The sequence below is a fragment of the Pogona vitticeps genome, chromosome 10, assembly GCF_051106095.1.
Source record: "Pogona vitticeps strain Pit_001003342236 chromosome 10, PviZW2.1, whole genome shotgun sequence".
Classification (NCBI taxonomy): Eukaryota; Metazoa; Chordata; class Lepidosauria; order Squamata; family Agamidae; genus Pogona; species Pogona vitticeps.
Window position 1 is genome coordinate 22,223,293 of NC_135792.1, and position 20,700 is coordinate 22,243,992.

The following is a 20,700-nucleotide window of genomic DNA, read 5'->3' on the forward strand; positions in this document are numbered from 1 at the left end:
CTTTTCACAAACAGATATAGATGTCTCCTGGGTAACACAGGGTATTTCCCAGGACTTGAGATCCTTTGAAGTATTCCTGTGCCTTATAAACCCTTTGTTCATGGAATGAAATTTCCATAACACACACACACACACACAAACTGCATAGTGGCAACATTCGTGAAAGATCACACAGGCTAGCCACTCTGCAGAAGGCCTCTATGCCACAGCCAAAGAGAAAATAAACAACAGATATTGTCCCTATGATACAAAATTTTGCACCTTCTTAAAGCTTTGGAGCAAATCATAATGCAAGCTGATAGGTTTTTTTTTAAATTAATAATAATAAATAAATAAAGCTCCTAAGAATGGAAAAGAAAATCAAGTTGTACCTTGTCAGGCTCCAGGTAACAGGGATTCTCACATCACTGATGTAGAAGATTCTCTTGGATACCTATTTCAGTGAAAACATAGCAAAATGACAACAAAAAAGGTATAATTAGAGTATTTTTTAAAAAGAAGTGTAGCTATACCAGTCTTGTATAAAACAGATGAGTGTCATCACAATCATATCCACACTTACTCAAAGATAACCCCCTCTAGTAGTCAATATTTTGTACCGTAAGTATATTTTCCATGGCACTTTTATAGATAAATCTCATTGTTGGTCCTGACCAAAGCAGATCTATTGAAACCACATGTAAATGCTGACTTGAGTCCCATTCATTCAACGGATCTGATGTAACTGTGACTCAAAATCAGATTTAGCCCACAGATTTAGGAATCTTCACAAATAATCCGAACCATTTCCTTACATAGTAGTATACTGGCAGTGAAATTAAGCATGGTTTAAAATGTATTGCCATCTTCTGCTTCTTAACCATGCACATGAAAAGTTGCATCCTGCCGAATTAAAAGGGTCTTAACCCCACTGCATCCTCATTTACTTATTTGTTGTCTGTTTATTTCTTTCAACATTTATAGCCTACCATAGGATCTCAACTCAGATTGCAAAACTATATGGAACCATTTTCAAACATAAGATATTAAAAACAATGAGATACAAAGAGGAACCAAAAGAAAGAAAGGAAAAAGGAAAAAAAGACCCAAGCTGCAAAATAAAGCTAAAACACTTTTTTTTACTATGGTGGGAGCTTAAACACTTTATACATTTGTCATAATTTATTTGAATTAATTTTCTTATCATAAAATGCTTTTTTTAGTGTGCATAGAAAAAATTGTCAGTTGAGAAGTGTTTCCGATGTTCTAGGTATGAGTGGAATACAAAGAGATAGGAGAGGAATACAAAAAGATAGAAGAGGAATACAAAAAGGTAGGAGTGGAATACAAAAAGATTGGGGGGGGGAATACAAAAAGGTAGGAGTGGAATACAAAAATGGAGGCTCTGATTCTTCTTGAATTTCTCCTGCTGTAAAAGCTCAAACTGAAAACATTACTTAAAATTCAAAATTTTAAGATAAATAAGCACACCACCTAAAGAGGAACTCAATGCTTCTCTGAGCTGAAGGGAGATCAAGAAGACTTATTCACAGCTGAATGTTCCTAGGGTTGGAGGCTGGCATAATTTACAAGGCATCCGTGTGTCAACATCAGACAAAGGATAACCTGATATGTACTCATTATGAGTGCTGTGTATAACCACTTTTACTCAAGAGTAATCCCATTAAAATCAAAGGCACTGCTCTGCAATGTACCAGTGATGAACTGCAGCTGAAACCATAATATATTTAAGGTTTCCTCATGAACACAATGATGGATGAAGAGAGAGCAGCAAAAATGCAATTAGCCCTCACATGTGCAAACAAATTCATTTCCGTAGCATATTAAGAGCAGGATGAGAAATAAGGATTTAAACAGAAAAGGATTACAAGAAACAGAACAAAAGATAGATTTAACTGAGAAATTCCTATACAGCACACAAAGAAACCTGTCCATTGCAGGTTTTTTTTTTAATACAACATTATTAGGGCTTTATTACATCTTTAAACATCTGCACTTACTAGAGTATTAAAATGTGTTCTGATTTAACATGTGAAACTTATTAGACCATAGGAAGATAATCTGAAGATGGGTGAGTGATTATGATGCCCAAATGCATTCTTTGCCTAACTCCTGGGTTGTTTTTAAACAAACAACAGCAAAAATTTTGGAGGTTGTTTCCTTAATTCGATATTTGGCTTTCTGCCCAGGATCCCTTAAAGCAGATGACTTCTGGAGACCCTAGATGTCATTTTCCTCCAGGTGACCTCTGCTTTCATGCCAACGGGCAAATCCATCCTATTAGGAATGCATTCATTTGGAAGGCAGAGGTGTTCAATTCTCCCCCATCACCATCCGAACAGCATCCAAAGAAATGTTGCGGTCAGCATCCTTTTCTGAGTGTTCGCTTTTATAAAGAGGATCTCCCCAGTCTTGCACCGCAACCAGTTCAATCAAATCAAAGATGATCGAAAGCCAGCCGTGCACCTAGTTGAGCTGCGGAGTCCAAATACTGAATTAAAATGATTGGATGATTGGATATTAACAGGTGAACAAGAACTAAGAAATGCTGCATTAATTCTTAGCCAGCAAAAGCAGTATAGATTTTATTCATTTAATATGGCTGCTATCATTCTTTTCGTCTCCCTCTTTTTAATTTGGCAGCATCAGTTTAAGAGTTATCATTTAACATATTTCTTCCCTTTTTCCATATTATAAAAGGATTTTCCAAGAAAAAAAAAATGTTGAAAAATTGCATTCTAGTCTGACAGAGGATTTAACGTATTCGGTCTCCCATTTTTTCTAACTAAATAAAAATCACTTTACCGACTTTCCTCTGTTAAATGTACAACCCATTCACTCCCTTTACTCCCCTTGCAAACTGTTAAATCTGCTGTAAAACTGTAGAACGGCTCTGAGTGAAACTTCAAAAGGAACTAGTCCAGAAGGGAGCTGCATTTAGCGGCATTTGCCGTTTTTAACATTTCACTTCTTATGTGTTTTAACTCTTTTTTTGAGCATCACTGCTTTCCCTTTAATCAATTAATGAAATGAATAAAAAATAAAGCATCTCAAAAGTGATACAGGGCATGGGAGAAATTGCAGTGAATAGTTACATATAGAATTTTGCATTGTTTTGGAAAAATTAACTGCAAAATGACAGCTCAAACTGAACAAATCTGTTTGCAGAAATATGCAAATAACTGTGATCCACCCTGAATCTCCCCCCCAAAAAAACAAAGGTCCCTTCTCACTCTGCATTCCAACACACTCTTTTTCTAAAAAAATATCCCACCTACTGGACCCAGTATGGAATTGTGGTTGGTGTGTGATTAGGATTTAGAAGGCCAGGCTTCACATTCCTGCTAATCTACCCTAGCTCTAGAGCTGGCTTCTATGCACTTAGAGTGTGCAGAGATACCCATTAAATATTCTCTCTCTAACTAGGAAAAGAAGAAACAGGAAGCGATCTGAAGGAAGGATGGAAGCCTAAGAATACCAATCTGCACAGAGATCTAGAAAGATAAAAGCAGCATTTTATTTGCCTCTCTGTCTCTGCCACCATCCTGCACACATCTCATTCAGATTACTTTCTAAATGCATCTCTTCTCCATAAGGTTAAAAGATGCTGCTATTCAAAAAGCTTAAAAACTAACATATCAAAGCAGAATTTGTATCGCTAGTAGGGCGACAACATGTAAATCTTTATCTCCCAGTATCTCTCTGGATAGACTACTTTTCTTCTGTAACAGCAATTATGAAATAATTCCTCTTCTGCCCTAAATTATACTATGAAACAAAGAAAGTTGGAGTAGATTTATGGGTGGGGGAAGAATCCATTGATTTCTAGTACTCCAAACAGGTTTCAGGCATATTTCCTCTACATACTGAGAGATTTTAATACCCAAAGGGGGAAAACCAAAATAAATCCCCCCAGCCTAAATTTGCCTCTCCCGGATGTGATAATAACCAGATTTTCAAACAGTGTTATAAATAAAAAGAATTTATTATTTTTAGAAAGTAGTTTTTCAAGTTCTGAATCACAGCTTTGAGAAGTTAACTTTCGGACTACAATTCCCAGAATCATCCATGCCTCCCGGGGGACTCTGGGAGATGCAATTTAAAAAGAGTCTCCCCCACCCCAGTTCTAGCCATAACTACTGACATGAATAAGTCTGAAGAAGTGGACTTGACCCACGAAATCTCACATTAAATATAGCAGTTAGTCTTTAAGGTGTCACAATGTTTTTGTCTTCTTTATTTTCTTCTTCTTCTTGTTGTTTTTGCTTTCTTTTTGCCTGATGTGCTAGCACAAACTAACACAACTACCTCTTCTAAAATTACTGACATGTTGGGTCAGATCAGAGCTTGAAATAAAAAAAACCCAAACAATAATAACCTTTTGTGTTACAAAACAGTCTCCTGTGTCTAGCTACTTTTTTTGTAACAAGAGTATCACAATGTTATATTTCAAAGCTAACTTAACAAGATCAAAGTTCCTTTTTAGGGTAGTGAGCAACTTTTCCAGTTACTTTCAAAAACTACTTTAAAAACACATTTTTAAATGACATTTATCACTCCTGTTCCAAAATAAAACAGTGCCACAACAGCAATGAATAGGGTTTTTTTAAAAAAAAATCATCATAAGTAATGACAATGGGTTACTTTTCAAACATTGAGTAACTGAAATGAATTACTGATGGAATATAATTTTCCAGGCTCAGACCGATGGACTTCTTAACTTGGTAATTTATCTGTCAACACTGGCTTCACAGTAGAGACATTCACGGATCAGGGCCTCAAAACCATAGTTGTTCCTTAGTATGTAGCACCCAAGGTTCTTGGACTGCAACTCCCAGAAGCCTTCACCACCAGCTGTGCAGGCTGGGGTTTCTGGGAGTTGCAGTTCAAAAACATCCGAGTAACAAAGGTTAAGAACCACTGATCTAGCCCTTGCTCAGTAAAGAGTTTCCTGAAGGGATGGATGGATGAAGGAGCAGAGAGCGCCCTCCCACTAGTTCTTGGACTACAACTCCCAGAAGCCCTGGCCTGTGCAACTAGTGATGAAGGCTCCTGGGAGTTGTAGTCCAAGAACATCCCAATCTTGGGTCCCCCAAATGTTCTTGGACTACAAAACCCAGAAGCCCTGGCCAGCACAGCTAGCGGTGAAGGCTTCTGGGATTTTGTAGTCCAAGAACCTTGGGTCTTCAGATGTTCTTGGACTAGAAGGAGGGAGGGAAGAACTGAAATCAATGGCTGGGTCACTTTTAAGTCCCTGGATATCAGTGGCAGACCCGTTGGCCTTCACTGAACAACTAGCACAGCGTTGTGTTCACAAGTGAACCTAGAACCCGGTTCTCCACCTCCCTACTGAAGTGACCCAGTGCCTGGGCTCCACAACACACTTTCAATGTGACCTACCACAAAGCAGTGTTGGGAGGACTTGTCTGGATGTGGACACCTATGAACCTTGCATTTATTTACTTCTTGCATTTATATGCTGCTTTGCTCCCAAAACTGGGACTCAAGGTGGCTTACAAAACTACCACCAACCCCCCCCAATCCCTAGAAGATTAAAATACAATGGGATTACAAACATTATAAAATTATTATCACTGTCCTTATTATTGAAATAGGATTAAAAACCATTATTCACATTAATATGAAAACACTCCAGATTAGCTGATTACAGCTACGGTGTTCATTGAAGGAAAAACCTACTGCCAAATAAGTAAGTAAAGTGGAACTAATTCAACAAAGAGATAAAGGAAATGAAGGCACAAAACCCCTTTATTTCCCCATGCGCGCGCACACACCTGTAGGCGTTGGCTGCAGTTCCTAAAAGACAGGCTAGAGATAAAACGGCTTTTGCTTGAAGTGACTGGAAAGATAAGCTGCCTTCTTCTCTCGGCTACTAGTGAAAGATAACCAAGGCGGTTCGTGGTTAAGGAGGAAATATGTGAAGCCTGCAAGCGCCGCCACGATCCTCCGCCATCAGGCACGCCGTCTTCGCTTCCCGTCTCCCTGATTGCTTCTACACCGCAGGTGGCCAAAAGACATCACCTGAATCTAATCCGCCCAGGTAGGGAGCGAGGCTCTGCCAGCAGCTAGAAAGATCCAGCAAGTCCCAGCATCTTAGAGGGCCATTTTGACTTTCCTTCTTCAGTGGCCCATCGCCAGATCTCCGAGCTGCGCCTCATCAAGCCGTACGAAAAGAAACTCGTTACTAGTAACTCCGTCTCCAGAAGGAACGAGCAAAGACCTCCAAACGCAGAGCGCCTCGCTGGCCTCCAAGGTTCAAGCGACGCCCATACTTTTAGGGCTTTCTTACGGCTGCTCGCTTTACCCCAAGGCTTTGGGGGACACGCTGAAAGGGCGAGCGTTTATTTTTTAAATGTGCAGATTAAAATAAGCGAGCCAGGCTATATTAGCCTACCGAAGAAAGCTGGGCACTGGGGGCTTTGATGTGGCGCCAAAACAACCCTGCGGTGTAGGCTGGCAATGCCTTTATGTTGATGCAGGGGGAGGACCAGATCAGGAAAGGGGGCATTAGCCCTTCAGATACCCGGTTCTTCTGCTTGGTTTCCTTGGGAAGCTCTTACCCCCCAAAGTACTCTCTCCAGCCGGCGATAATTTCTCCGCGCCTTAAGGAATTCCTTCGTTTAGGGTTATGGGAACGAGTTACTTCCGGCTCGGTTGCCTCCCCGCTACCTCCTCATCCCACGTGTATTTACCTAAACATGATCCCCACCCGCCCATTGAGTTTAACAAGAGCCCTTCTCAAGCAGGTGCGCAACGTCTGAATGTGGATTCCCCCCCCCCCTCTCCTCGCCTTAGCTTAGTTTTCCCGGGTCGTGGCCAGCTCCCAGGATTAGCAAGTGGGTTGTATTTGGGCCATCGTTGGCTAACGTGGCGAGCAACTGAGGATCGGGCGCGATCCGCATCTTTCAGTGGAAGAACCTGGCTTTCTTCCATCTAAGCCACCGGGCGGTGGGGCTTGGCCGTCCGGCGAAGAGATCCTGAGCGCCGGATGCTCCCCCTGCACTCCTCCGGCAATTTAGTCAAGAGGCACGGGGCGCGATCCTGTTCCGCCCTCGCAACTCAGGAAAGGGTCCGTCTCTCCTTTTTGATAGCTAGAGGTGCCCCGATCCCCACTGAACTCTTATCTCTTTCTCTAGAGGAGGACGAAACGTGTGTGTGGGGGGGAAGAGCAGCTGATCCGCGTTTGGCGCTGCGCCTGTCGGAGTGTCCAAGGCGCACGCTCTCCTCCAAGGCTGCGCGCGCGGGGAGGGGAGTTGCTTTCCCTTTCCCGGGGGCCCATCCTGTGTGCGCTTCCGTGGGAACGGAGGCGGAGCGGGGACACGGATCGGGACCTGAGTGGGTTGCGGGATCAAAACAAAATAGAGAAGCGCCATGAGCTCAAACAGGCTGAATTATTCTGCAGCGGTGTGTGTGGGGGGGGGGGGGGAGGAAGGGAGTTCTTTGGGAACCTTATTTCTCCTCAAAGTTAGCCTAACCCCAGAGTGTGAGAAGAAAGATCGTGCCCATAGCAAGAATCCTGCAGGATCGAGGCCTTCCCGGGTCTCCTCTTGCGCGTCTTAAAGATTCAGGGCAAGGGAACAGGAGCCAGAGAACGCGCCCTTGTTCTGAAGCATCCTTTGCTCAGGATCGGTTTGCGCCTGCCTGTCCGCTTATTTTTTTTTTAAACCGCATTTCAAGGAATTGCTTTGCTCCGTTCCTATTCGGAGGCGGAATTTCCCACAAAGCGAGGTCCTTCGGACACCCAAGGATTAATCCGATTTTTTTCTCTTGCGTGTGCTTAATATCGCTTGAAGTCGAGGGCGCAGGCAAACTGCAATGAAAATGAGGAAAACAAAAAGCCACCCGGCTTTATAGCCCTGGTGTCAACCCCCCAACTTTTTTTTAAAAAAAGATCAAATTTCCTGGAAGCAATCTATTGAAGAACAGATCCCGTGAAAGATCTGAAGGGGAACCATGTGGACACCATGGGGGTCCCAAAAGCATCGTCTGAACGCGGTGCGGGAGCCATCCTGGCTTTTCAAGCGAGAAAAGGCGCCCTGGTTCTGAAGGATCCCTTGGTACAGGATCGGTTCGCGCCTGCCTGTGCGTTTCTTATTCATGCACGTGTTTTCCGAGTGGCGACTAGAGGGGACATACATGATACATTGTGCGAAGGGAAGGAAGAAAGGAAGGCATCTTTCTGTTTTGAAGGCCGAATCACCTTACTTGAATCCTAAAAGCAAATAAGGCTTCTGTACTTCTTTCTACTTTGTAAGCCCCGCTGAGCTACAGCAGAGTTTATTATCAACCAAGTGCGCGCGGTATTGCAGCCTCAAATTGATGAGATCCAACTGAAAATTATCTTTATTTAAAAAAATCGTATTTGGGTAAAGGTGCCTCATCCCCATGGGAAGTACGTCTTCCTCCCTTTTTAAATACTATTGCTGACCATAGCGTGCGAGACGAAATCACTAACCTTTCTCATCCTGTCTGCGTGCGTCGGGGAGGTTATGATATATATATATATACGTGTGTGTGTAGAGATACCTGTCCATGTACACCCAGTTACAACATTCTGCCTTGACTCAACGTGAACAGGATCGGGCTGCGCGCGACCAACTGAACGCAAAAGGCACAGGATCGGGCGCTGTTCGCATCCACACTAGAACTGCCATCTTCCTTCGGCCTGGGTGTGCCCTCCGCCTGATCCTACACCTGCGGCTCAGTTTTCCGCGCAGCCCGATCCCAACCATGTTTAGTCAAGTTTTGATCAATCTTGCCGCCTTCCCTTGCACTTACGCCCAGGACAAGAGTGGACAGAGGGTTGGGACGTTTCGAGGAAGCACCGGGTCGGAATCCTAGAGGACACTTAAAGGTGGTCCACAGAATCCTAAACTCAGAGACGAGGGAGGACAATCCCTTGGGGTCTCAGAGACTTTCTCCAGGCGCCGAGCTGAAGGATTTGCCACGAATCCTAAAACTGAACTCAGTTTCTGCCATGGAAACAGGCAGATCGAAGCGAATCCCGGCGCAACTGTGGCCCGGAACATTTTTCCTGGGGCTCCCCGTGCTTCTCCCCACCGGTCCACCTGGAATGAGGGCGTCGTTGCACCCGACTCTACCCTCAGAGACCCCTGGAAAGAACCGCACCTGGCCCACGTGGACCGAAAACCGACCTCGGGCGGGGTGTGTGTGTTGGTTTGCTACCCGTGCCTGGAGCAGAAACTCCGAAACAAGAATCTACTGGGGAGATAGGATCTCTCTCTCTCTCTCTCTCTCTCTCTCTCTCTCTCTCTCTCTGTGTGTGTGTGTGTGTGTGTGAGAGAGAGAGAGAGAGAGAGCGAGAGAGAGAGCGAGATTCTTCCTCCCAAAAAGAGATGTGTTTCCTAAAAGAGCGGACGAGAGAAGCAATCTGTAGCTCTGCCTCCAAAGGCTAGCTAGCCAGGGGGTGCAGGGAAAACTTGAGCTCCATGCCGCGATCCTATGCACGCTTAGCTCCCCAATAACCGCGTTAGAGGCAGTTTTGTTGTTAAAGTATCTGAGGACAACAGAGAAATATTTATCTCTCCGGCTTCCCCCCCCCTCTCTCTGCTATGGATCAAGTCAGCAAGGGTCCCCATGGATGGATCCTAGTTCATTCCCGCTTGCCTGTCAGCGCATTCGGATCCGAAACCGAATTTCCCTCGGTGCTCTTTTCTGTTTCCTTCAGCACCACTTTCCCAGCGGAGGGATCAAGACAGGAGAGGGGCTCAAGATGACCTTGAACCCAACTCCCGGGCCCGGCGTGGAGTCCGAATGGGCGGCGCGGGAGAGAAATTAAGCCTCCGCTCCCCGGAAGGCGAAGCAAGCGGAATAAACAGAACTACAGGAGGAAAGGGCGCAGCCCAATCCTAAAGGGGTTTGCCTTTGAGAAAATTAAATCCTGAGCTCATTTGTGGTCCGGGGTTCAGCATACACCGCTGGTGGCTAGCCTGTCCCTTTTGTTGTTGAACTACTCACCCCACAGCAGGGAGAAAGTTACTTTTTAAAAGCAAAGCAATATAGATTTATTCCCCCTCCACGGCGGCCGCTGAAAATGCTGGCTGGGGGCTGCCATGGCCAAAGGGGAACGGCTCCCCGAAATCAGCTTCGGCCTGTTACTTTAATTATTGTTAATTAATTCCTAATTTTCGTGGAAGCGATCCCCTGCCGGAGGCCGGCCGACGCCGCCCCCTCGACGCCTGGTCCCCTCTGAGACTGAAGTCCCAGCTGAATGAGTAGGCCTGGTCTCGGAAGGCGCGCTCTTCGAATCGGGACCGTCCCCACAGCTCCCACCACCTGGTGCGCGCCGGTGCGCTCCTGCGTCTTTCTCAGCCGGGAAAGCGCGTCTAGTGATGGATTCCGAACTTCTTTGCAAAAAGCTAGGAGTTTGCCCCCCCCCCCCCCGTTTTGGTCTGCCCTTCTCGCAATAAGCTTAAGGCGTAGTACCTGCCTCGTCACCTCCCTGCCTCAATTCTCACAACAACCGTATGAGGTAGGTCACAGGCCGGCTGGCCTAAGATCACCCTGTGGGTTCCTTGGCTGGGTGGCATCTAAAAGCTGGATCTTAACCGCTACACTCATCGCTGCAAAACAGAAAAAAAAGGTTCGGGAGAACGGACAGAAAGCTTCTCCTCCCGGAAAAACACCGAGCAATTCAACCCTGACTGCAGAAGCTGAAAAAAATTACGCCGGAAGACACTCTTCCTCCCCGCAGAGGCTTCATGGATCTGCAGCTGGAAGGAGTGACTTGGCTTTGCGCGCGGGAACGCGCACAGATGCGCGCCTGTTTCTAGTTCAGACTTTGAAACCTAGAGTTCCCGTCGGCGTTCTGTGAGGCTGGATAAGAAACATGGAGCTTTTCCTGGGCGCCGGGGGGGGGGCTGCAGGCGTTGATGGTACCCCCGCGCGGGGTGATCTCGGTGCGCAATGAGCAAATAATTCGCATCGACGCGCATCATTTGCCCGCTGCCACCCGGGCGGAGAGCGCGGCGGGTCGGGGGCAGCTGGAGCGGATCATTGAAATGGGGACTGCGGAGTGGAGCGGAAGGGAGCGCGCAACCTGGAGAAAGAGGCCCGGTGCTGGATCTTTTCTGCGCGGTTGAACTGGAGCAGGGTTCGGGAAGTGCGGGGAAGGGGCGAAGGCAGCGGAAAGGGACGACGAGGGGTGATCAAGAAGGGGGTGAAAAGGGGGGAAAGGAGAAACAAGGGGGGGCTCCTGCGACCACCAAGAGGCAAATCGTCAAGTGAAGAGGAGAAATAACAACAGCTACGTAATTTGTTTCTTTTTTTAATTTATTTTTTATATCTTTTAGCCTCTCTCTTGAAACGCAAAGGTCTTTGTGGAAAAATGGACAGTTGGAATAAAAATAAAAGTTATAGTACAAGGAAAACATCCAGGGTGGGAGCCCGTGATAGAAAAGTTATGATTTTTTTTAAAAAGGGGGGGGAGAGAAAGAAACTGAAAAAAAATAGTTATATTCTAGGACTGGGGTTTTACGTAGACTTACACGGAAGTAAGCCCCGCTCAACACAGCTGAGCGCCCTTCCGAGTAAGCCTGCCGAATTGATTCCCAGTAGGTATCAATGTCATTTACTCTCGATTCATGCAGAAACAGAAAGTGCTGGTGTGGGGGAGGGAGGAAGACAACCCACTGCAGCTCGACATCCTGTACTCGCTTACTCGTAAGTAAGTCCCGCGCAGAGGATGAAGCCCGGCAGGATCATCACCTGGTCCTCTTGGCGTGCTTTACACACAAGAAGCACGCACAGCTCCCTAGGTTCCATAAGGGAGCGCGGAAATGTAGGGAAAGCATCAGAAAAACCAAGCAGGAAGGCGGGGTGGGGGGGGGGAAGCACTGAAACCAAAGGCGGTAAGCAGAGCTGCCCCCCCCCCCGCCTGCTTCCAATTTAGCTTTAATTCCTTCGAGCGTAAGATCGGGCTTCACACGACACTGACCCCTTCAGACCTACAATTTAGGCAAAGGTCTCTTGAGAACATAGATCTCTGGGCTGGTCAGAAGATTCAGGAGGAACCACTATGCTCTCATGAACCTCCAAAGGGGAGCTGAATGGACAGCCTAACTCGGGGGCTCTGTTAAAACACGTTGAAGCCCAATATATATGCTTACCTAATTTTAACTTTGCATTTTGCATCCTTTCTAAAGACTTTATGGGCCTCACATCACCCTCAGCCCTAAATTGAAATTTGCTTCTGTTGTGTTTTGCCCTCAGTTTGCTTCTAACTTAGGGCCACCTTACGAGTGTGCAAAGTATGGGAGATGTTGAAAGTGAGTGACCAGAATGGAAGGGAGATTTGAACCCAAGTCTCTTAACCGGACTCACTTCCCTACATCACTCTTCACAGTATGTAAATCTGGCACTATCCCAAGTGACTTCTGACTCCAGGAATGCCAGCTGAACTTTATTCTGAGCCGTGGGGATCCCGTCAAAGCAATGCACATAAAGGGAGTGGGGTTGGGGGTGGATGTATATATGAGCCCTCTAGCCTAGTCTTGAATGTTTGGGGTGACACCCTCTTGTCGGCTTCTTGAAGGCTCTTTTGAAGAAATAACAGTAAGTGCCATCCCCCCTACACACAATGCCATCAAAAGTCCATGGAGAGAGGAAAATTGAATAGTGCAGACCGAGTTCTGCCTCTCCGTCCTTGTGCAGGGAAGGGGATCTTCCCCTTCCTTGAAGACTTTGTCCTGTGCTCTAGCTTATTCTTCACAGCATATCTCCAGATTGTTCCACTTTTCCTTTCCCTTTTGGCCCAAGGTTAGAAAATCAAAACAGGGATGGGAGGCAATTTCCATATTCATAAGCATCTGGAGTTTTTTTGAAAAAAATAAACAACAAAAAAAGGAGGGGAGGAGAATTATTTTCGGTGCGCAGCCCTGATTTTTTTCTCCCCTCCCATTCCTGCTATGACTGTACCTCTGGAAGAAAGGGAGGGGGGGGAATTATTTCTGCAGTCATGACCGTTTTATACATAATGAATCCTAACAGAGATCTTGAGTTTTATGGAGATGTGTGTGGGCGGGTGGGTGGGGAGAGATTATTTCCCCAGTTTGTAAGTGTCCAGAATGGGGGGGAAAAGGGATGGCAACAAAAACAGGCCGAGAATGAAAGGCTGTGTGACTTTTGGGGAGAGGCTGCCACATTTAAAAACCTTCACTATCTTTATAGAAGCAGATAATTTTCTGATGGCCAATTGGAGGCAGTTTACTCACCGATTATCCATTAACCTGCCTAGAGAGACCTGTAGTGATGAAGCCTATAGGGGCCCGCCTGGGTGATCAGAAGGTCAAATGATAGAGGACGGGTGACTTTCAGGAGTTGTGGGGGGGGGGAGATGAGTGTCAGCCACCCCCCCCAAAAAAATTCCAGCAGAAAGCGAAAAAGGAGACCTACACACATCAGCCACCATAGGCCTGGAGGATGGACAATATGGGTTGCTCCTGCTTCCTGGGCTTTAAAGCATGCTTGACTGTGGGCCGGGTGAGGTTTTCCTTCTGTACAGATGTGTACACATGACACATCTGTCTGCTGACAGAGACAGGACGCCCCAGCAAGAAACAGAAGCAACCTCCCGCTCAACTTTGCCCTTCTGCTACAACTTGTTTTTTAAAAAACGTGCCTGATGACCTTTGGCCTCTAAGCTCAGAGTAGTTCTCGGAGCGGCATCTTATACATTTCACAGGCCACAGCTTGCCTGCAAATTCAATTACGGGCACCGTCTCTGGTTTCTCCAGCCTCTTCGACCAACCCCATCTACCCGGCACGCGCCCACCCCCACGCCCACCCTAGCCTCCTCAAGCCACAGGCTATAAAGACAGGTAGCCAGTTGCTGCCTGGAAGTTAGTGCATCTCATTCCAAAGTGTCTTTTGGCCGCTAATAGGGGACGGAATCTCAGATCTCCTAGGAACCCCCTTGATCCTGGATAGGGGAAGAAGCTTCCAAGAGTCTTCCTCCCCCACTCAGTGAGTTCATTCTCATACAAGATCCTGCTGTTGCAGTTTATGGGAAGATCACTGCTGTGATCATTTTTCTATGGTGTAGTTTCAGTGATGGGGTGGGAGGGGAAGAGAGAAAGTGCCCCCAACTTCTTGTACTCCAAAATCAGACTGTTCAGGTTTTGTCTTCAGATCCCCTTGTCTTTTGCCAAGGAACCCACTGCCACCGGCTTGGTTTCATGTGCTTATCCTCCCCCCCCCCCCAAAAAAGGGAAAATTTACTGGAGAAGTTCTGGGTAGCAAACTATATTATACCAAAATGATGCGAATTGACTTCCTTTCCACCCCGCTCTCACCATTCCCCAAGAAAATCAAAGAAATGAAGTTGAATCAAAGGCAAGCTAAGTTCGACTAGCTAACTCACAAGCTAAGGTTTAAGGGGCTCAGAGTTTATGCTAGCCTGATGGAATTAGGGTTTTCTTTCTTTTTTAAAAAATAGCTAGCCTCTCCTGTCATGACTTGTGCAAGCAGTTTTTTAAAAAGAAGCCTCTTCCTGTTTCAAATGCAGCTTGCTTGCCATGTGCCAGGGCCGCTGAAGTTCAAGGGAAACATCCTTCATCCTTGCCTTCCCACATTCCTGGGCTCACAGAAAGGGTTTTGTGCTTCTTTAGACCACAGCCACTTTTTAAAAAAGCACCTGCAAGGTCAATAAATGAATATGCAATGGGGGGAGTGAAATCCTGATGCCACCATATCATCTCTTACTACACACCAGCATGTGCTGGTCACTCCCTCAATTGCAGGATGGCGCATAGTTATCCTTTTTCATTTCATCACAGCATAAACCTGTCAATTTATGGGCAGGGTGGGGAATCGGGGAAATCACACCATTTTATTAACTTTTAAAAGTGAGGTTCCTATCGGAGTCTAACTATTTAACAATCCATGACAGGTGATGTATCACTTCTAAGGCCTTCAAAAACAAGTTCAGAGCTGGAAAAGTATACCAGACACCTGAGAATTTTTGGCTTTTCATCTGCCCATACAAAAGTGAAATAGTGTATGGTAATATTTTGCCTAGATCCAAGCTGTACAACCCTATGTACCTGCCCTGCCTTAACTATATACGGAACCCTGGGGTGGGCAGAATAATTCCATATTCCCAGTACTGTTGGCAAGTAGATGGTGTGACTTCTTCAAAGCTACAAACTAATGAAACTCAGTACAGAATCAAAAAAATGCCATTTATTATAGTAGATTATTCTTTCTTTTTGATATAACCATAGAGTTTAAAAATGAGAGAAAAGTACAGAAGGAACATCACACATTGTTAGTTGGTAACTCAAGAAATAGATCAATTTTGCACAGCAAAATGTGTCAAGGGCAAAAAAAGAGAAAAAGTAACTGACAAGATTCTTTTAGATTTATTGTGGCAAGATTTACTCTCCATTTGTTTTAAAAGACAGGCTTATTTTCAGACCCTGAAAATAATAATAAAAAGCCCTGCTGATTAATGCCTTCAAAACTTGTGTGAATTTGTGAAGTTACAGAAAATCCAGTTCTGTACCACAACTGTAAAAAAAAAAATCTGCATCATTTAAAAAACTGAGCAGTAATGCCATCTTTGTAACTGAATGACCAGTATTAGCATCCTAGACAAATCTGCAATGGTTTATATTTTATGCGTCAGGTTATATCTTAGTGCAATTCAGTCCCAAATATTTTAATTTCCATCTCCCCTCCCCAGCACAAAGCCCCCAACCATACATTTTGAACATAAAATACCCCTATTAATATAAACCCGGGGGGTTTCCCCTTTAATACTTTGGTTTTCCAAATACAGTCAGTGGCATATCAGAATCTACACATGCCCAACTTATATTTCAGTTGCAAACACATGCTGCTACTTAAAAACAAAAACAAAAACAGTCCCATTGTAAATTCTACCCCCTTTTAACATCACAACAGTGAACGATTTAGTGCATCATAAAAAAAAGAGAGAAAGAGAAAATCTATGTCTAAGCAGACCTAACTCTTTTGAATCCATTTATAACATTCCTTTATCTGTAGCATACATTTGAACTGAGCTAACAGACCATAAAAGCTAGATTTAAATTATATACCAGGAACCCATAACATTGCACATTGGACAATGACCAAATGCGAAAGGGATAACAAAAACAGAACAGAAAATGGGGTGAAACATTCCAAAATAAAGTTTCAACTGCTTTAAGCAACAACATAATGTTTAAAATCCCATCAATTGGAAGGTGTTTTTTTTTCCAAGCACAAGTTTTAAAACTTCTTTCCACTTTTTTTTTTTGTTTGGTTTGGCCATATTCAGAGAATCACAGTCCATTCTGGCCTTTGCATTGAAAGTATGGGGTGTTTCGATGCACTGAAAAGGATTTTGAAGTTTTTGAGCAACTCAATGCAGTTTCCAGAGGAGAGACAAAGCTGAATAGGGAGGAGGAAGACCAGAAAAGTTGCCCCCCCTTTTTTGCTTTCAGTTCACACAAAAAAAGCAATGAGGCAATAAAACTAAAACAATGTCATGCCGTTATAGTTTCAGAAGTCCATATCCAAGCAAAAGAAAAAAAATATTTACCATACATGTCCAGCATGCAGGGTTTCTATCAATATAATGTCTTTTTTCTTTCTCCCATAGTTTTTTTTCCACCCCCACAAAGAGTTATAGAGTTAAACTGATGCTAAGCATAATAATGGATGAGATGAGGATGGGGTTCTATATGGCAGATGCAAACTTTCATTATCTGGCAGGTTAGGCCAAAAAAAGGTCTATCAGGAACACATGGGAAGTTGATGCAGGCTTCTTTCTGATTGTTGATCTAAATAGATTCTGTAGGTTTAGCCGAAGGACAGATGGAATTTCAGCAAGCTGAAGAAGTCTTAAAACTTTCATCCTGTTTGGCTCTCCCTCCCAAATCTTTTTTTTGTTTTTGTGTGTGTATGTGTGTGTTTATATACAGTCTAGTTCAAAACTCATACGAAGAACTCAGGATGGCCCCCAAAAGTTGTAACTGCTTTTTCAGGACACACCAAACGTAAAAAAAAGATCAGGAGGGAACACTTTAAAAACTTAAAAAGTAATAATGATGATGATGATACAACAATGTGGATGGCAGGGTTCAGAGGCTCGGCAAGTTTCGGTTGAAGAATTGAGCTGGTCGGAAGTTGGGTTTGAAAAATAAAAATATACACAGACATGCACAGACACAGCCCTTAAGCTCCCCGGGAAGCAAAAGATGGGATTTTTGGGGGGAAGAGTTGTGATAGTTTGGGCTACCACAGAGCCGGTCCATCACAAAAATAATAATAATAATAATAATAAAAAAGCCTAATAGTGGAAGTTCTTTGTGTTTGGTAAAAAAAAGAAAAACCAACAACAACAGCCCAAAGGAAAACCAATAATATTAATAAGAAAAAATTAAAAAGGAACGCAGGATTCTGGCCAGCTTGGGTTGGTGTGGGGTCATCCAAGCTGTCTCCCCCCCCTCCCTCCCTTCTGCTCCAGCCTCCTGGCCAACTTGGGGAGGGGGGGAGGCGCACACGTGTCGGCCTGCGCGTGTGAAAGCGCCAGCGTGTTTCGCTCTCTTTTTTATTATTATAAAAAAAGGAAGGGAAAAAAAGGAATGACAAACAACACCGAGTGGCCAGAGGTTCGTCCCGGGGAGCTGAGAGGTGGAGCGCGAGGGAGGCGGAGAGGGTTTTTTTTTTTGAGGGGGGGAAGGAGAGAAGAAGCCGGTGGCGGAGAAGACGGCAACTCACATGAAAAACTCGGGCGAAGACGGGTCGTCGCTGCTGCCGGAGCCGCCGTTTTCTCGGAAGCCGCTGCTGACCAGCTTCTCGTATTTCTGCTTGTAGGCGTCCCTCTCCCGGACCAGCCTGGAGATCTCTTGCTTGAGTTGCTCCACTTGCTGGAGCAGCTGGTTCTTCTCCGACTCCAGGACGTGCCGCTGCTGGACCCGCTTGAAGCGGCACGACTGGGCATAGCCTCGGTTTTTCAGGGTCCGCCGCTTCTGCTTGAGCCGGATCACCTCTTCCTTGCTGACCCCTCGCAGCTGCCGGTTGAGCTCCCTCACCGACATGGTCACCAGCTGCTCGTCGGAGAAGCGGTCGTCGAAGTGCAAGCCGTGGTGCGGGTGGTGGAGGCCGCCGCCTCCTCCGACACCACCGCCGCCGCCCGCCGACCCGTGGCTGCTGCTGCTGCTGCTGCTGCCTCCGCCGCCGCCTCCACCGCCGCCTCCTCCGACACTACTGCTGCTACTGCTGCTGCTGCTACTGCTGCTGCTGGACGAGGATTGCACGCTGCCCGGCGGCTGGGGATGCTGCTGCGGGTGGTGGTGGTGGTGGTGGTGCCCGGCCGCGCCGTGGTGGTGATGATGATGATAGTGGGGGGCGCCGCCGTTCTGCTGCTGCTGCTGAGCCGCCGCCGCCGCGATCACGGCCGAGACCACGGCGGCCGCCGAGCCCATCTCGTCGGGAGGCATGGAGCCCCCCGGGCCGCCGCCGCCGCCCCCTCCACCTCCGCCGCCGCCCGAGGCTCCGGCCGCCGCGGCCAGCTGCTGCCCCCTCGCATAACCCTCGAAGCCGGCGGCGGCGGCGGCGGCCGCGGCGGCAGCAGCAGCGGCGGCGGCGGCCGCACTCTGGAGCTGATGATGCTGCTGCTGGTGCTGCTGCTGCTGCGGGTGATGATGGTGGTGGTGGTGGTGGGTGCTGTTGATGAGCGCCTCCACGGCGTCCTCGGGGCTGAAGCCGAGCGCCTCCGGGTTGAGCTGCTGCGGGTAGCCGGTCATCCAGTAATAGTCTTCCAGGTGGGTCTTCTGGTCGCTGCCCCCGGAGCCCGGGCTCGGGGCCGAGAAGCTGGGCGACGGGGGCACGGAGCTGCAGGGCGTGCTCATCGGGGTGGACGAGAGCGATCCCCCGGCGATCAGGCGGCCGCACTGGCTGATGATGCGGTCCGTCTCCACCGGCTCCTTTTTCACCTCGAACTTCATCAGATCGAAGTCATTAACATATTCCATGGCCAGCGGACTGGTGGGCAGGTCGGCGCTGCTCAGGGCCAGGTCCGATGCCATCCTCTTGCCGCCGCCGCCGCCGTTGGGGCTCGGGCTGCCCGGGCTGGTGCTGGTGGTGGTAGTGCCGCTGGTCCCGCCACCGCCGCCGCCGCCACCCGCGCCACTGCCGAGGCCGCCGACCGTCCGCCAGAACGGGTGCACTCCCGGCGCCAGGGGGCTGCTCTGGCTTGCCAGCGGATGAGCCAGCTTGATGGTTGGCGAGAGCTGCTGAGCCGCTCGCTCGCTCTCCTTCCTCTCTCTCTCTCTGCAAGCTCCGATCTGCAGCGTCTCTCTCTCTCTCTCTCTCGGATACAGTAGGATCCTTTTGCAAAGAGTGCAACCGGCGCACCGCAAGCAGCTCCTGCTCTCTCGCTCTCTCTCTCTCTCTCGCTCTCTCGTGCACTATTGGGTCGCCTTTTGCATCAGGGACTGGCTTGGTTTCTCCTCTGCTTCTCACTCTCTCTCTCCCCTCCCCCTTTCTCCCCCCGCTCTCTCTCTCTCTCTCTCTCTCTCTCTTTCTTCCCCTTGTGCAGCTTTGCAGAGACAAGGTTGGCGGAGTTCTCTCGTTGGCAATCGTTGTTAAGGCTTTTTGGTCTGTTGGTTTGGTTTGGTTTGTTTCTTTCTTTCTCCCCCCCTCCCCTTTTGCTCTGGTCTCTTTTTTTCTCTCTCTCTCTCGGCCTCCTTTTTTTGGTTGTGTTTAACACCTCGGGGGGTCTTCTCTCGGCTCTTTTTTCCTTTTCATGCCCGGCGCCCAAGCGGAGGAGGAGAGCAGTTCGCCATCGGGCACGGGCGAGGGAGGGAGGGCGCGCGCCGTAATAATAATGATTAAAAAAAAGCAGAGAGAGAGAGAAACTGAAAAAAAAGTTTTTTTAAAAAAAGCCAAAAAAAAAAAAAACCCAAACAGAAAACCAAAGGAGGCAAAAAAAAAGAGAGAGAGCCCAATCAAAGGATTTGGAGGAAAAACAAAAAAAGGAGAAAACACGAGCGCCGAGGAACGCGGAGGTCAAGGCGATGACCCAAAATAATATCACTTTGAAAGGGGGGGGGGGAAGAGAGAAACTTCAACTCCCAACCTCCAGCGACCAGATGCAAAAAATGTTTTAAAGCGCTCAACCGGGAGGAGAAGAGTTTAAAAGCAAGGCTGCGTTTTATAGGGCTCGTGACGTCGCCTTTTCAAATGGGATATTGACTCCGCGCCCTGGCCAATGGGCGGCCGCCGGGCCCGGGCCTCATTAGCATAACAGTCTAGAGACAAGGAAACTTTTTCCGGAGCTGTCAATCAGGAGGAGCCCATCAGCTGACTGTCAGCTGGGAGGGGAACTTTTTAACCCCTTCCTGGCCGAGAGGGGCTGCCGCGTCTGGGATGCGCGCTGGGGATGCTCTGCCCGGTGGCGCGGCCGCGATGGGGAGTTAACTTTTTTTTTTTTGGTCTTGCATCGTCCCCTTCCCCCCCCCCCAAAAAAATGTGGCTTTTCATGTTGGCTTCCACGTGCCCGATCCGGGTCTGAGCGCTCTCTCTCTCCCCCCCCCCCGGGTGTGCGGGAAAAGATGATGGCACAGAAGCTCCAAGGACGAGAGGCGATCTCGAGGCTAGCTAGACACAGAAGATGGCTAGAGAGCCCTTGGAGATCCACTGGATCCCACG

General features: G+C 47.2%; 1 protein-coding gene across 3 annotated transcripts; it reads right to left on the minus strand.

The window, feature by feature from the left end:
• Positions 1–371: 371 nt before the first annotated feature.
• On the minus strand, positions 372–20,465 carry MAF (MAF bZIP transcription factor). 3 transcript variants are annotated; one of them, XM_072980596.2, is made up of 3 exons: positions 18,236–20,463; positions 17,767–18,157; positions 372–433 (listed from the first exon to the last, which is right to left on the minus strand). In XM_072980596.2, the coding sequence occupies exons 1-3, from the start codon at positions 19,074–19,076 to the stop codon at positions 400–402; spliced, it is 1,266 nt and encodes a 421-aa protein (XP_072836697.2). In that variant the 5' UTR covers positions 19,077–20,463; the 3' UTR covers positions 372–399. The 3 variants fall into 3 exon arrangements, with proteins under 3 accessions (XP_072836697.2, XP_072836695.2, XP_072836696.2); XM_072980594.2 differs by having other exon boundaries at positions 17,767–20,464; XM_072980595.2 differs by lacking the exon at positions 372–433 and adding an exon at positions 11,296–12,848 and having other exon boundaries at positions 17,767–20,465.
• Positions 20,466–20,700: the final 235 nt, after the last annotated feature.

Coding starts and splice junctions, on each gene's coding strand:
- MAF (XM_072980594.2), bottom strand. CDS start 19,076: ATGGCATCGGACCTGGCCCTGAGCAGCGCCGACCTGCCCACCAGTCCG. Junction 434..17,766: donor TCTTCGCCCGAGTTTTTCAT/GTGAGTTGCCGT, acceptor TCACTGAAATAG/GTATCCAAGAGAATCTTCTA.